This window comes from Cariama cristata, unplaced genomic scaffold (genome assembly GCF_000690535.1).
Source record: "Cariama cristata isolate BGI_N322 unplaced genomic scaffold, ASM69053v1 scaffold1450, whole genome shotgun sequence".
Lineage (NCBI taxonomy): Eukaryota > Metazoa > Chordata > Aves > Cariamiformes > Cariamidae > Cariama > Cariama cristata.
In genome coordinates, this window is record NW_009596185.1 from 81,173 (window position 1) to 96,315 (window position 15,143).

The 15,143-nt window shown below is 36.1% G+C and overlaps 1 protein-coding gene across 1 annotated transcript in view; it reads right to left on the reverse strand.

The window, feature by feature from the left end:
* The window catches only part of PCLO (piccolo presynaptic cytomatrix protein), a gene marked incomplete at its 3' end in the record, with an annotated part of 153,148 nt that overhangs the window by 59,813 nt on the left and 78,192 nt on the right, over positions 1-15,143 (reverse strand). Inside the window, exon 7 of the mRNA XM_009704876.1 lies at positions 10,649-10,774. Coding sequence (XP_009703178.1) covers positions 10,649-10,774 — 126 coding nt within the window. The remainder of the gene's footprint in view (positions 1-10,648; positions 10,775-15,143) is intronic.

Here is a 15,143-nt window from a genome sequence, read left to right on the forward strand (position 1 = left end):
ATTTATCAAAAGAAAAAAACCAACAACAAACCAACAGAAAATCCTTTACACTTCCACAGACTAAGGAACAACTATAGTACAAGCATTACTCCTGGATGATCATATGGTTCTTTTTCATTACACAAATTATCATCCTTAAGGCCTTATGGACTTTTTAATACTTAATACTTCTCAGTTATTAGCATGTTCTTTTGGTTTGGCAGCAATGAGTTCCCAGGGAAAGGACCCTTGCAGTCACAACTTATGTGCATAACATTACATAGGTAGGTGGATAAAGCTCATTTTAGATCAAAGAACATTATTATTAAATTAAATTATTAATACATTTCAGTGGGATTCTTCTTGGCATTTAGAAGTAGACACAGAGCTCCAGACTCATTACTCTGTATCTTCGTACAAGCAAACTTCATCACCAAAAATGCAAAGTATTTTCTCTGCATTTCCTTAATATCTGAAGGCAAACAGTTTTTTTACATCTTTTTCATGTGAGATCTTATTATTACTCAAACTGTTCAAATCCAATTCAAGACCTAAATGAAAGTGTAGAGTCATTACACATGTTTTATTTTGGATTGACAGTGCCCACATCCAAAGAGAAGAAGGATTAACATATTATAAATGTATGAATAATCTACTTATTAATTTGCAAATGTTTGCCACATAGCAATACACTAATGAACAATCCCTTTTGTGAAAGTCAATGTAAGACCCAAAATTTAAAGAAAATTCAGCTGGAATGAGCATCATGGTCCTATAAGGACTGGAGTGTTTTACGGTTTCATTGGAAATAATTTTTAAGAAAGTTATTGTTTCATAACTAGGTGGTTTGGGGAATAACAGAAATATGTGCAATAATGCCAGGAAAAAAAAGTACAATGAGATCATCAAGCAAGAAAAAGTAACTGTACTGAACTTCTGCAGTTCCTATTCATGTCAGTTGAGGGAGAAACTGCTCCCCACCTCTGACTTTTCCTTGGCACTTTGCAACATACATTCCTAGGAAAACAGCAGATAAGAACTTCTGAGGAGGATTGACCTGAGCTGTTGAAGAGCAAAATCACTAAACAGAAGTGTATGCTCGAGAACAAAGGCTGCAAAGTCACAACTCTTGCTTTAATTGTACGTCACATCATGAGAGATATCAATGTCACAGTAGTTACTTCCGGACTTTTTCAAAATTCATGAATTTTTGCTTCACATGAAGTTTTAATAAACTCTTATTAAATTGTTAAGCTTCCTAAAGTCTTAATGGCAATTCCCTCATTTTCACAAAATGTAAATATATATAAAAGTGTAATATATTTTGAATATTTGCCCAATATCAAATTTAAATATATAGATAATACATTTCCACCTAGTTACCCTGTATAGAGCCCTCAGAATTCATCCTCTGGATGCTGTAGCATACAAAGAATTGTGTTCAGACCATTTCTTTTCATTTATTTTAATATAACTGACACTCAAACCTTCTCACTGTGAACACTAGGTGTGTATCCTATGTGTGGTACATCTCTCGTGTTGCCATTTGTTACATTAATAATGCACAGAGAACAGCCAGCAATTAATGTAATTGGTGTTGCAGAAGATGGTAGCCAAAATAAAATATATGAATGTTAAAAAATCCCTTACCAGTACCATAGAAAAGAAAGCAAATTTTACAATTGAAAAATCTAAAAACAAAATTCACAGTATAAATTCTTGCCACTGTCAGATTCAGGGGACTACCTGCTACTTACTGGGAATGACATAATAAAATTCTTTATAGCTATAAATCATGAAGGAATGTTGTGCCTCTGAGAAAGCCATGGCCACAATCATCATGGAAAATAACAACTCACTGTTTTATCTAGGTTATTCTTCCAGTGAACATTTTAATATATTTGTCCCCCTGTTGAGTCTTAAGTGATTGCTACATTATATGGCATTCTGTTTCAAGTGAATTATTAATCCTAGCCTGCAACTGTGCAGTTTAGTACAAATGGCAATATAGTTCAGATCAACTCTAATTCAGCTAAGATGTGTCAACTGGCAATTTTTTTTTGTTTTTTCATGCAAGATGCATATGTAGAGAAGGTAAGGATGTTATGGTATCCCTTGGAAAGAGTAGGAGACGTAACTTGCTCATGTTTTTATCCAATTTATACAATTTTTATACAATTTACTGTACCTGTACTATCTGTAACAACTGAAAGCAAGGGAATAAAGCAAGGCTTTTAGCCTGACCTTTGCGATTGTTCTCTAATTCATTACTTTCAGAACGTCTAGTGACTGTGTTTGCATCTACTCTCTGCTTGAAGCATCCAGGTTATTTTGCTTGTCTCTATAAATTAGACTTTCCTATTTAAGACTAAACAGAAACTCCCTAAAGAGATATTTTGATGAAATTATTTGTTATTAAGAATCCAATTTCCTGGTGCAATTTGTATGACAAGGCCTTTCCAGTAAAATTGATTTTCAGCAATAATTAGTTGTTCAAGGTATTTTCAGAGTTCTTGGTCATAAAGAAGGTATATTCTACACTAGTTTATGTGGCACATAACAAGGCTAAATGCAGGAGTGAAAAATCTGTAACTTGTCTTATGCAAGAGGCCAGACCTTTACTGGTCCTAATATGTATTAATTTAATTCTTCTTTCTCATGGCTTTAAAAAATTTGTAAGTGCCCCATAAGTTTTCTTTTTATCTTCTGTTTCAGATTACATAAAAAACCATACTGAAAGCTCAGTCTATCGAGCTGCTCAACTACTTCTGAGACCCAAGTTACCCTCTAATAGTTATTTTCAGTGTTGATTTTTATAGCAGGGAAATTAAATATAGAGCAATTACAGTGCTGGGCAGAAACACTACAAACTCATATTACCTGCTTTATCTCATTGAAACAGATATTTTAGGTATACAAGAAGTTTTCTAATGAAGCATCCTTGGAAAATCCCCATTGTATCATTCTGCCACCATAAGATTAAACTAAATCTCCATAAACTGATACCCTATATTTTGAAGCAGGGAAAAGGGTTATTTTCTAAGCGTGTTTCAACTGCCACAAAACAGATTTAGTAAATAAAGTTGTGGACAGTGTAACAGTAACCAGTTCTCACAGATCTCGGTGTCAAACGTTCATACTGCAAGTCTTTCTTCTCCCATTTCCTTCTGTAAGCCCCATGAGTGTTGAAACAATTCTCAGTCCTTCTGCTGATTCTGATTTCCTTCTCATACCTTAGCAAAAGGCCAAATTGAACTCTCAGTACAACTCAACTCCTACCATATTAAGAACGGAATTGGGACCACTGTCAGTGAGACTGAGTATGAAACAGCTAAACCAGCGTGAGAAAGCTTTCTTCTTTATTTTCTTCATTCTAACAGAGATAAGGTTAATTGTAACAAGTGATACATATTGTTGGGTGTCCTTTCTACTAACAACTTTTAGAATAGACGTTCCCTTTAAAAAAATAATTTATAAATATTTAAAAGGCATTTTTTTGTATGCTGAATGCCCACTGCCACACTTAGCAAGAACAATGCTGCACATTTATTGATTATTTGAAAGAAGTAGAAGGCAGAACAAAATACATGGATGAGAGGAGCACAGCTACTCAAGTGAAGATTTACAGCTGATAGGGGGCATTTAGGGGTTTGCTTAGATTAAGTCCCTTCTAAAGAGCTTTAGGGCAAAGTTTTCAGCCAAGTTATGGCATTCCCTGTTATTTTGTGCACATTTCCTTTGATAAAGTCAGTTTCTGCTGGGACAGATAAACCTGAGCCTGTAGCCCAGGGGATATGTTGAGAGCAAGCTCTCTTCTCTTCTAACACCACAGAAAAAGCATGGACAGCACAATAAATCACTAAGACTAATGCTCAGAGAACAGGGTAAAGTTAATTCTTTGTTTTCTCCAATGTAGTAATAAATTAAAGCCGTTCAACTGCAAAATGGAAGTGCAGGATGGGAAGACTATTTCTGCTCATTTAAGACCTGATCCAAAGTTTTCTGAGAATTTTTCCTTCCCATCTTGTGTTCCTTTTAATTTCTTTTCATCATTTCCCAGCTTCATCATGCTACCTACTTTCTGCCAGAAGTGTAATTATCAGAGGGACTCAAGAAGAGATGCTGGCTCTTCACTATCCCTAGCTTCATGGGGACTGGAAAATCTCTTTTCACTGTGATGCCCTGATCAATGTTTCTAATTTTAGCTGGCTAAACAGCAAGCAGCGCTCACTACAGTCTTTTAAAACTCAGGAGGATCCAGTGCCTATTGCACTTCCCACTGATAGATGACCAAAATCAATCAGTGTTACACCTGAGCCCATCTATAACTCAGGGATAAGAGGGAAATGTGGCAAGAGCAGTAGGGGGAAGGATAGTGACTTACTGCTCTTGTTCTGGTTTTCCAGCTATTTAAGTATCCATGGCCATTGCAGCCACATCATATTTTCCAAGCAACATGCAAAGCATGTCTATAATATGACAAGAGATAATTTTTATAAGATGGACAGCCTTTACACATGTTATCGCCTTTGCAAAAGGCCTTCTGAAACTGGGTCTAGTCTTGTTATTCAGCACTTGGCGCTATCCAAACTAGCCCAAAAATGTTTCAAACAAGCTACAGAAAAATTGTTCTTAACATTTTCTTTATAATCTTTCCATGGACTGGTCAATAATCCAGTTGCATGTCCCACTGCTCATCTGAGAGGACTTAAAATAAACCATGTGTTTCCAATGCCAGTAAATATATGCTTTAAGATGACGAGGACTTGAAAAGTTATGATTCAAAACTCACGATCTGAAACATATGAAGGAAACATCCATGGGGCATGGCAGAAGTGAAACAGCTTCTGGAAGCTGGCTAATTGGCACTTTTTACCTGGAGGAGTTAGAAAGTTGCTTGTATTCAAAGGTGTTACTGTCCGGAACCCAGGAAATACTTTGCAGATTAAACAGTGATGCTAATATTCCAACAGCCACTATCCAACATTGCTTATTCCCAAATTCATCTTACTTATACGAGACAACCAAAGTACAGTTAAAATCATCTCCCCGCACCATCCATCTCCTCTCTAGTCTGCTTATTAGCCTTATTTACATTCTTCTCAGAGGAAGCATTGTAGGTAGTATACTCAAGATATTTTTCTCCAGTTAATGTAGACTTCATTGAGCATGGGGGATTACTCACGCTCCATGAACCTGTTGGTTGTCTTTCACTTGCAGGCTTCCCTAGACTCAAAGTTGCTACGCAGGGCTCTCATATTTCCAAGTCTCTCATATTTCAGCCACATTTCTGGGTGGTCAACAGATTCTTGGGTTTTTTGTAGTAGATTTTCAACTAACACAGCAACAACTTCTCTCTTTACCATCATATATACCTCCTCATGCCTTTATTGAAATTTTCTTTTTGATTAACTGTCTGTCCTGGAAATAATGAAGAGCTGTGGTAATGACATTTGCAGCCATATAAACAAAGGTCCCAATGAGCCCTGGCTTTTTCTTCTCTGCCTTCAAAGAAATCTCTCAGTATACATTCTTCTATTGTGAAGCCTGAGGCTACGAGATGTTTGAAGTGGGCTAGGTTAGAAGCCAAAGTCCACACCATGGGCGAAAGCTGTAGAGCATTCTGGTTAAGGCAGACTTCTGACAGGGTGGTCTGGGTCTACCTCCTTCTTCAGGTAACTGAAGGTGGGGAGCATGGCTGCTCTCTGAAGTCCATAGAGGTAATCCAAATAGCTCTTTGTTCCTTCCTCCTATCATATTCTGTTTCGGGTGGTAAACACTTCCCAGTGGTCTAGATGTGGCCCTCTTCTGCCAGTCACAGCATGATGTTTTGGTACACCTTGTTCATCACATGTCAGTCCTGATATGGAAAGCTGTATAGTGGCAAGCAGTGAACATGTTTCTCCCCATACTGGCTTGATATCTGTGAGGAAGTGTTCTCTTTGACACCATGGCCATGGTCCACGGCTTCAAGAGATAATAAGATGTGCCATTCCATGACAGTCCAAAGGAAGGCTCTTAGTTTCAATCTGTGGAATGATTCTAATGTTTATTTAGCCTCATATTAGGGCTTTAGTCAGAGAGAGAGTGAGCTGTGCACCAAAGGTCTTCTTACAAAAGGAAATTGTGTGACTCGAATATATAAGAATATGTAAGACATCCTATAGAAGAAGGAAGAGAAGAGTGAATAGGGACAAGAGGAATGGGGAGACTTCAGTTTTATTTCCTGAAGGTATCTTAAAGTTCCGAGACTGCACAGTTTTCTAAAGATGAAAGACAGCTCTGACATTCCCAATAAGGACCCGCTCATTCAAAATACTCTCCTGAGGGGAACTGGACATGTGGCCTGGGGAACTCCCAGCACAGTTAAAGGCAACCAACCAATTTTGAAAACTGACCATCTGCATCTTAGCAGTTGAATCTAGGACTAAAAGATACTGAATACATTTAAGAATTCATCGTCAGACTTTGACGCTGAGGACGCTTGATATGCTATTACCTACTCTTGGACCTGCCATCAGGTTGCAGGTGGGTCTTCTTAGAGGACCTTCATGATGTTTTGAGGAGCAATGTTTCCTGTATCCTAAGGGGACTAGCTATTAATCTAGATCAAAAAAAAGTGCCTAAGGATTGGACTGAGGGGCAGGGCACCATTAACTGCTACAAAACTCTCAAATGGCAGTGCATTTTCTCTTCTCTGACCTACTTAACATCTTTAACAGGGTAGCATTATCTTTCATCGTCTGTATGTACATCAGGTAGTTTTTCTTATTATTGGACCAGATTCAGGATAGGGAAGCTTAAAGTATCCCTGTATGATGAATAATTTTATTAAATTATAAAATGCAAAATTCAACTGAATTCAATTGAATAGCTTGTCTCTTTGCTAGCATGGATTGTTCATATGCTAAAATTCTACAGTGAAGGTCTGTGACTCGTAAGTTAAGTGGCATCCTTCCATGTTATGCTAGAAATGTTATATTGTTATATTTGCTATAAAATAGAAACTGGGAGTGCTATTTCAGTATTTTTAACAATAAGAGGGTTTTTCTTCACTATATAAGATTTTCCTATTTTTAAGTTTGGGAAGATATTATTTAAATAAGGCATACATATTAAAAATAAACATACACCCATAAAGCCTCAGACAAGTTAACAAAAATCTGATCAGTGTCAGGGCTGCCGTTGAGTGGAGGGTCAGCAAAGGCAGTAAGATCACCATAAATCAAGTTCACCATTAGCTTTTAGACCATACAAGTTTCCCCAGAATTGCCAGGAGAATGGAAAGTCAGGGAATCGCTTCATTTCAGTAAATATCAGCTGGCTTAAGCATTGTAACACAGTGTCTGGCTGATTAAAAACTTGGAACAAAGACACCCATGATTCACCAGTTCCCAGCTTCTCCAGTCAGCCTGTTGACATGGTCCCATAAGAAAACTTGAATGCTGAGGGCAACCAGCAAATTTGTAACAGTTGGTAATACACATGAATATTTTATTTCTGCTCTTTACTCTAGGTTCTTCCGTTTCTGAAAAATGCTGGCAGAAATGCCATTCACCTAGTAGATTTACCAGGTGGAATATAACAGAACTGTTTCTGTCAACACAAGAGGGAGCACAGACACATCTATCAAATTGATACAGTCCCTGCACTTGATGAGCTCAATGGAATGAGTCTTCCACCTCCAGTTTTCGTAATGCCAGTGAGTGATGAATCAGAGATATTTTTGACATCTGAAAGCAATTCAAGGTGAGAGAACCAAGATGACTGGTATTTGCCAGTCAGAACTATAAATAAACTTTTCAGCACTAAAACTCCTCCAAAGCTATTTAAATAGGCTAAAATTTTATGGATTGTTATTCCCAAAGGAAAGGAATGCTATCTGTATTTTAAAGTGTGTCATTTCTTCATAGATGCAGTCATGCAGACAGCAGGTAGGACTTTGGCTTCCTTCTTAACCACAGTAAATCTGTGCTTGTTCCTTATGCTATTGATAAGATTTTCAGACCTGACCCAATGTTTTCTGGTTTTAGAATTAGAGGAATTAATTAAGTTGATGGGATTTTTTTCAGTGAATCATGTTCTTAGAAAGGCTAATGAGTCAAGATAATGTAATGACATTAGTATACATTTACTTGATGACTAGGTATGTACTCTAAGTTGAAGTCACACAGCATTGCAGCAGAAAAAGTGATTCATGATTACCATACAAATTACTAATATGTAATTATCATTTATAGATAATGACATATAAAGTTTTTGGTATGTGATGTAAAAGACAGCAAATAACTTGAAAAAGAAATGAAGGCTAGCCTCTATTTTCAGACACAACAACATCAGCAATACTGGTAACATTAGCAGCTTGGCTGGATTTACACAAATCAATATGAGAATGATTGAAGACCTCAATGGATTTTAGCACTTCTGAAGGGTAGAGGTTAAATGTGCATCAGTCATGTTTCCACTAAAACAAACCAACAAAACTAACAGTGAAGTAGCCAAATATTCTTTGTTGATCTATGATGGCCATCTAAAATAACATAAAAAATAAAGTAGATATAAAGGCAAGATTTAAAAGGTAAATGACAGTAAGGGGGAAGTGTTTGTCTTGTATGTTATAGTAATGGTAAATTCTGCAGAAAGGATTTTTTCTCTCTGACAGAACATTTAACACATCAATAGTAAAACATATTCTGGGACATTGTGTGGACAAATTCTACAGATACAGTGACTTTGATGGAGTTGATTTATGTCAACATACCCAAGTCTAGGATACTTTTATAAAAGTCAGCTCAGAAACATGACTGATCATATGATGGGAGAATGAAACAAAGGAATAAATATTTTACTGTCCTGTTCATCTTTCTATAAAATATGAATAAACCTTCAAAATACATTATGTGAACAGGCTGAAAAGCAAACTGCTGGGCCTGAACTTCTCCTGTAGTTATTGTAAATCCAAGATGTTCTTGATCACCGCTGAAATATACCTATATTTTAAGTGAAGGACTTCTTTAAACCTCAATTTCCAGAGAAGTTCCTGACAAGAGAAACCAAAAGACCGGGGATAATTCCAAGTAGTAACTGCTCATCCTCTTCCCTGAAATGTCCAGTCTCAGGGAAATGTTGAGTAACCACATTCTCCTCTTTATATGCTTGGTACTGTAACAATACATGCATGATCTAGCATAGTTATGACCTACTCTTTTGTATCGAGGGAGCCAAAACAAATACTCACTTCAAACACACTAAATTAAGGTCAATTCTTTCCTCAGCCATGTGCAATAAATAATACTATTCTACCATTTGATGAGTGAGATACTATCCACTAAATATGAATGGCAGAATCAACTCTGTAGGGCAAAGAGGAAGATATTTTTGTTGATACATCATTTTATTGACATTGGTGTACGTGCACCTTTTTTGTGTATATTTGTGTATTTTGTGTATATTAAAATATTGGCAAAGAAACCACCAAGGATGTGAAAAGCAGCAGGCCGAATGCAGGTGACACTGTTTTGTAATACCCACACATATTTAAACACACTCTTTAATCATTTACTCAGCTTTTCTATCTGCAAAGTACTTTTGATTTAATCATGACTTATGTTGCATGTTTAATATTCAGAAAACTTATGTGAATTGAATTCTGCCTGGGAGAATGATTCTTCCTGCTTATCTTCTTTCTTTTGTTATTTTTTTCCTGGTTATCTGCCTTTATTAAAGAAACAAAAATAATTAGTTGAATGAATTAGAAACAAATGTATTATATTTTTGTCCATGGATAAACTGACATTTGAGGTGCATACAGATATTCATACGAAACAAGGAACTAGAAAATGGTTATATAGAGAAGGGACCATTTATGTGATCACAGATAAAAATAAATTATTAGACAGAATTATCACATTTGTAACAATCCTAGAAATTTTAATGATGACTAAGTCAAATTCTTTTCACCTAGATTTAGCTGCCTAAAGAGTGATGTGTAGTCTAATGTAGTCCTAAAGTCAATTAAATGCAGAAGGCATTCCCAGTTCTTGAAATAGATGTCTATGGTAGATGAAAGAATTGCCCTTCCGTAGGTGATTCTTTTTCTCCGTTGCCTGTTGAGGCAGGCTGGATGAGTATCTTAAACTGGAAAACTAAAGTTAGATCAGATGAATTCAGACAAGTCTGACTTTAGGGAATTTAAAAAAAAGTTAGTACATGTAACTGAGAGAAAATTGGATCTGTGATCTATTTCACCTGTGCAACTAAGAAATGTAAGTAATCTCAAGCATAGATACCTAGATGATCGAGCTAGGTTAAAGATCTTCAAAGCAGCACATCCACAATATATGTTGATGATACACATCTATGATACACAGTTGGACTCTACGTATATTCCCTTACCCCCAGCGTAGGCAGCATGTTGGCACATATTACTGAAGACATGCCATAATACTGCTTATCATGGCAATTCTCTTTGGCTATAGAAGTCATAAAATGACATTCTACGAGCCCTTTTCTGCTTTAAGACTCATGGAGGTTTAGAGGGGCTCTCAGATGCCCCTTACTCCTTGCACAAGATTACACCTGTTGTGCAAGAGAAAATGTGTATTACAAATAATTCTACCGAACTCGCAATGCTCCCGTGGTTCCATTTTTGATAATACATTTATCTTACCTTCTATCAGCTTCCCAGTCTGCTCTGCATTGCCCCCAGGCAAGATCTTGGCAATGTAAGCTCCAATTTCCCCATTGCTTCCTGGAATTTCTTTCCCACCTACAACTCGGATTCCTAGTCCATTGCCTGTGATCAAAAGGATGAGAAAACTTTAAACAGAGATGAAGCAATGAGTAGATCACTGGAAAGAAAGGAAGAGAACAACTCATCAGAGGTTACTGAAGGATGCCACCAATAACTTCCGCCTATGGTTGGAAGATTAATGTTAACTGCAGTTCCATCTGCCACTTTCCCAAAGACTTAACTTTGGGTAAAAGTGTTTCAGTGAAGGAAAAGGTCTTGAGTAACTACTGTATGACTGACATAACACAAACATCTGATTCACTAAAAATTACACTGAAGCCAATCCTACGTTCTTCTGAGAACCTTGCTGTACTACAAAGGGACTATTTGCACTGCAAATCTATTTCAAGTAAACCATAATTTGCAGTATTAATCAAATTGCATTAAATTGCTAGAAATCCATCTGAAGTATGGATTCAAAATATAGCTTTATCAAGTGCCTAAAACATGCATGCAGTTTAGCTGAAAAATTACAGTAGATGAGCTTTTAGAATCACATAAAAATGGAGACAGACAGAGATCACTGAGCTCCAGCAGCAAAGCATGTATATTTACATGAACCTATATTTGACAGATGCTACTATTTTTCTTAAATATTTGCTTTTAATTGACATCTTTTACATCAAAGGAAGTACAAATAATAAAATAGAAAAAGCCTACAATCAGTCTGTGTAAAGCATCATCAAATCTGACGTATTTTCTCCCTTTTTAAAAAATTACAAAGATGAAAACTTTTTGATCACTCAGATTATTTTAACTGGAGAGAAGCAGATCACTAATCTCCTTTATGTACAAAACAATGACAGTGAAAACAAAAGCTTAAAAAATAGTCTTATAAAGCTAATCTTATGCATTGCCAATTTGTCATGCTATCCTACTTTTTTAGAAAATACTTCCCATACAAGAAAAAAAATTTCTACTTTGAAGAAAAAGAAAATTTCATATGAGATGATTCACACTTTGATCTGGGAATGTAAAAGCTGATTTTCCCACCTTTATTGTAATTGTTAAATAATTAATTTTCAGTTTATTAATTTAATAAGCTAAACCTGCTGAGTGATTAGACTAATCAGCTATAGGAAGCTCACCACACAGTCTCTTTGCAAAGCTTTATCTTTCTAGATTAAGGTTTTTCCTCATAATGCTATTAGTGCTTGATAAGTCAGCCCTCAGTTTGTTTTAGAAGCAAGATAGCCACATTGAGTTTCTGGCCAAAAATATTTCCACTAGTTTTTATATCCCAGTTTAGCTAAATCTATGTCCTTTGTGCCTCAGCTTTCCTCATAATTGCATATGAGACATTTTCCAAACAAGCATTTTCTTTTCTTTCGGAAGATGCCTGGTGTTCAGGTAGATGCATGGATCCTCTACAGCACAATACAAAGTAAGGAAGGCCACAGTAGACTCATGATTTAAGGGGTTTAGCAGGAATTGCTTAACATGGAAACAGTTCATTCCACCACTGCAAGCCTAGACCAAAATGGTGTATTCCTCTAATATACTGATAAAACAGGTAGGTGAGAGCAACTAAGGAAAACAAATGGTGAGGAATTAGAAGGAAATATGTGAGGATTGTTCTTACAGCTACAGCACAGTAATTAGTGTACATAGGTTTATTTAATGCACTGAGACAAATAGACTACTATATAAATCAAGCAGTATGCATTGCTGGAGCATGCAAGAAGTTCAACCATAAAACTCGTGGTGCAGGCTGCTGGCATCTCAGACGATGTGTACAGATCAGTCTTGGGGAGACGGTATACTTCCAGTACCTCTATGTTTTGTGATCTAACATAACACATTTTGGGTGGGGATTCAGTGACAGGATGACCACTGGTAATGTGCTATCAGCATACAGAACTTTCAGTGAATAATTTCAGTGTGAGGTGCTGGCCAAGGATGAGTTTCAGGGCTATTGTGGGAACAAGCCATGATATGGCTGAGGGCTAGCATATGATAAATGGCATGATAGACCTTGAGTTTTTACAAAGGATGATCAAGACTCTTTGCAGACCAGATCTTGTACAGTTTATCCACCATAGTGCGCAACAGGAGAAACCAATTTTGGTATGGTACTACTGGGAGTACAGGTAGGAGTTTCGTACGCATATGTTGAACATAATTCACCTCTAGATTATATTTATATCCAAGTCTGAGATAAAGTTCAGATCTGTCATATAAGCCCATTTTAGTGTCTGTGTTTTTGTTTTACCTGTGTGATGATATTTATTCTTGATACTTTCAGAATAGATAAGACAATTAGGGAATATGTAAACTCAATCCTATGACAACATGAACAATAACTCAGCAAGTTACAACTGTACAAAGATTTGATACGGCAAGAATGTCCTTTCAAGTTGACTTTATTTTTTGTCCAGTGCAACTTTGCCAGTTAAAAAACCCACTATGAAATGCTGTGCAGGCATGTCTGAGTATCTTTAGTAGGAGTTGTGAATACTCAGATGATAGCATGAAACTTGCTAGTAAGTTTCTTTAAATTTTTGCTAAACATTTTAGCCAGTTTGGCCCCTCTCTACACGTTTCTCTTCTTTTTTGTAATTTGAAGACCTGAGCAACATCTTTAAAAGACTCAGCTTTTTGTAAGACTTTACACCTGGGAATGTAAAGTAATGCAAATGTAATGCAAAAGAATGTAAGTCTTTTTAAGCCTTTTTCTGGACATGACAAGTGAACAGTTGTCTCTCCCTCTTTTAACTGCAAATTAGGAATTGGAAAAGTATAAATATTTCAGCTTGAGCAGGACCCTCTAATAAAAATGTAAAGGGACCCATATAATAAACATAAAACAATACCTAAATACTCATGCTAATTACAGGCATGAGGAATATAATTAAATTTCTGCTACAAGATATATCCATCATGGTAGTTAATATTCCTTTAATTATAAACTCAGTATGGATTATAATTGATTAACTAAACATATTGCTGCTTGGCTGGTTTCTAACACAAATGATATGACATACAGAAAGGATGCTGTGTTTTAAACAATAGCTATATGGGTGCTCTGGGACTGTGCTATGGGAAATTCTAAGATTATTTTTGTTGAGAAGAATAATTTTTCCATGTAATTGGAACAAACTGCATAGTTATTTTAAATTAATTATCTTATTTCAGTGTAAATTTGAAATTTAGCACTGGTAAAGATTATTTTTCCTGACTTGATAGAGAAAGCAAACCCACCATTCCAAGTATGGGTTTAAATGTCCTTTATAAAAGTTGAAAAACACAGCCTTTAAAAAAACAAGTACCTCATTGCATAAAGTAAGGTGTACCCCTATAAATGCATTTAAATGCTAGTCTATCCTTAGGACTTAGAAATTCACGTGGGCTGCTCTGCACATTTATCAGAGGACTTCTGATCAAACAGTATTGAAAGACTCATTAATATGTTACAGATCTAAGGCTTGCAACTGGGAACTATTAAGTTCAGCAAATCCAATAAACAACTATTCTTAGCATACGACACACACAAACAAGCACTCAGTAACTTACTCTTAACCCACATAGTCAACATAGGGACTTTTCAACATATCAGAAGGTCTGGATGCTTTTCATCACATAGGGGAGTAACTCTACAGGGTCAGAGTTTTCTCAGGATACACTATACTAGTGTCTCTATCTCTGATAGTGTAATTGTAACAGAATGGCAGAGAGGTGGTTTGTCACATAAATGAGTGTACAAGACACTTGATTTCAGAGGCAATTCTATGGATACTTATGCTAGATAACTTTGAAAATCATGGCTGGCATTGGTTCTGATTTTGCAAATCTAAGGTGTTTATCCATATTACTGCTACTAAAATAAATTATTTTCCATGCTAAAATACAAAGATTTTTACTCCTAGACACCTTGAAAAGGCTTGTGATTTTATATTTGCAGGTTTTAGAGTCAAATGTATCACTGACATTATGTATTAAGTAGGAGCATGCTTGCTAAGGGATAACCACAGGCAGGTGGGTGGGTGGGTGTGTTTGCACATGTTCTTGTTGCTGGACAAATCAGGGGGTATTTCATGTAATTTGATCTGTTTCCACTAAATTAGAAAATTGTATTCCATCATTATTATGTTGCAAAAACATTACTAGAAGAAATATTTTAACTTAAATTACAAAACATTCAATTCCTGGTAGTTAGAATGAATGAGTTGCTTTTTGCCCAATGAGCTTTAAGTGCTTTGTCCTGTCTGACAATGAAATATTGCTTGGATGATGCTGTATTTTTTCACGTGAAGATGGGATTTCAAACCTGTTTATACTGTATCTATTGAAAATATGGAGTTTACTACTTCTGTTTGCAATGACATCACTCAATTTGTCACCTTGAATGCAGTCAGTTTAAAAACATCATCAA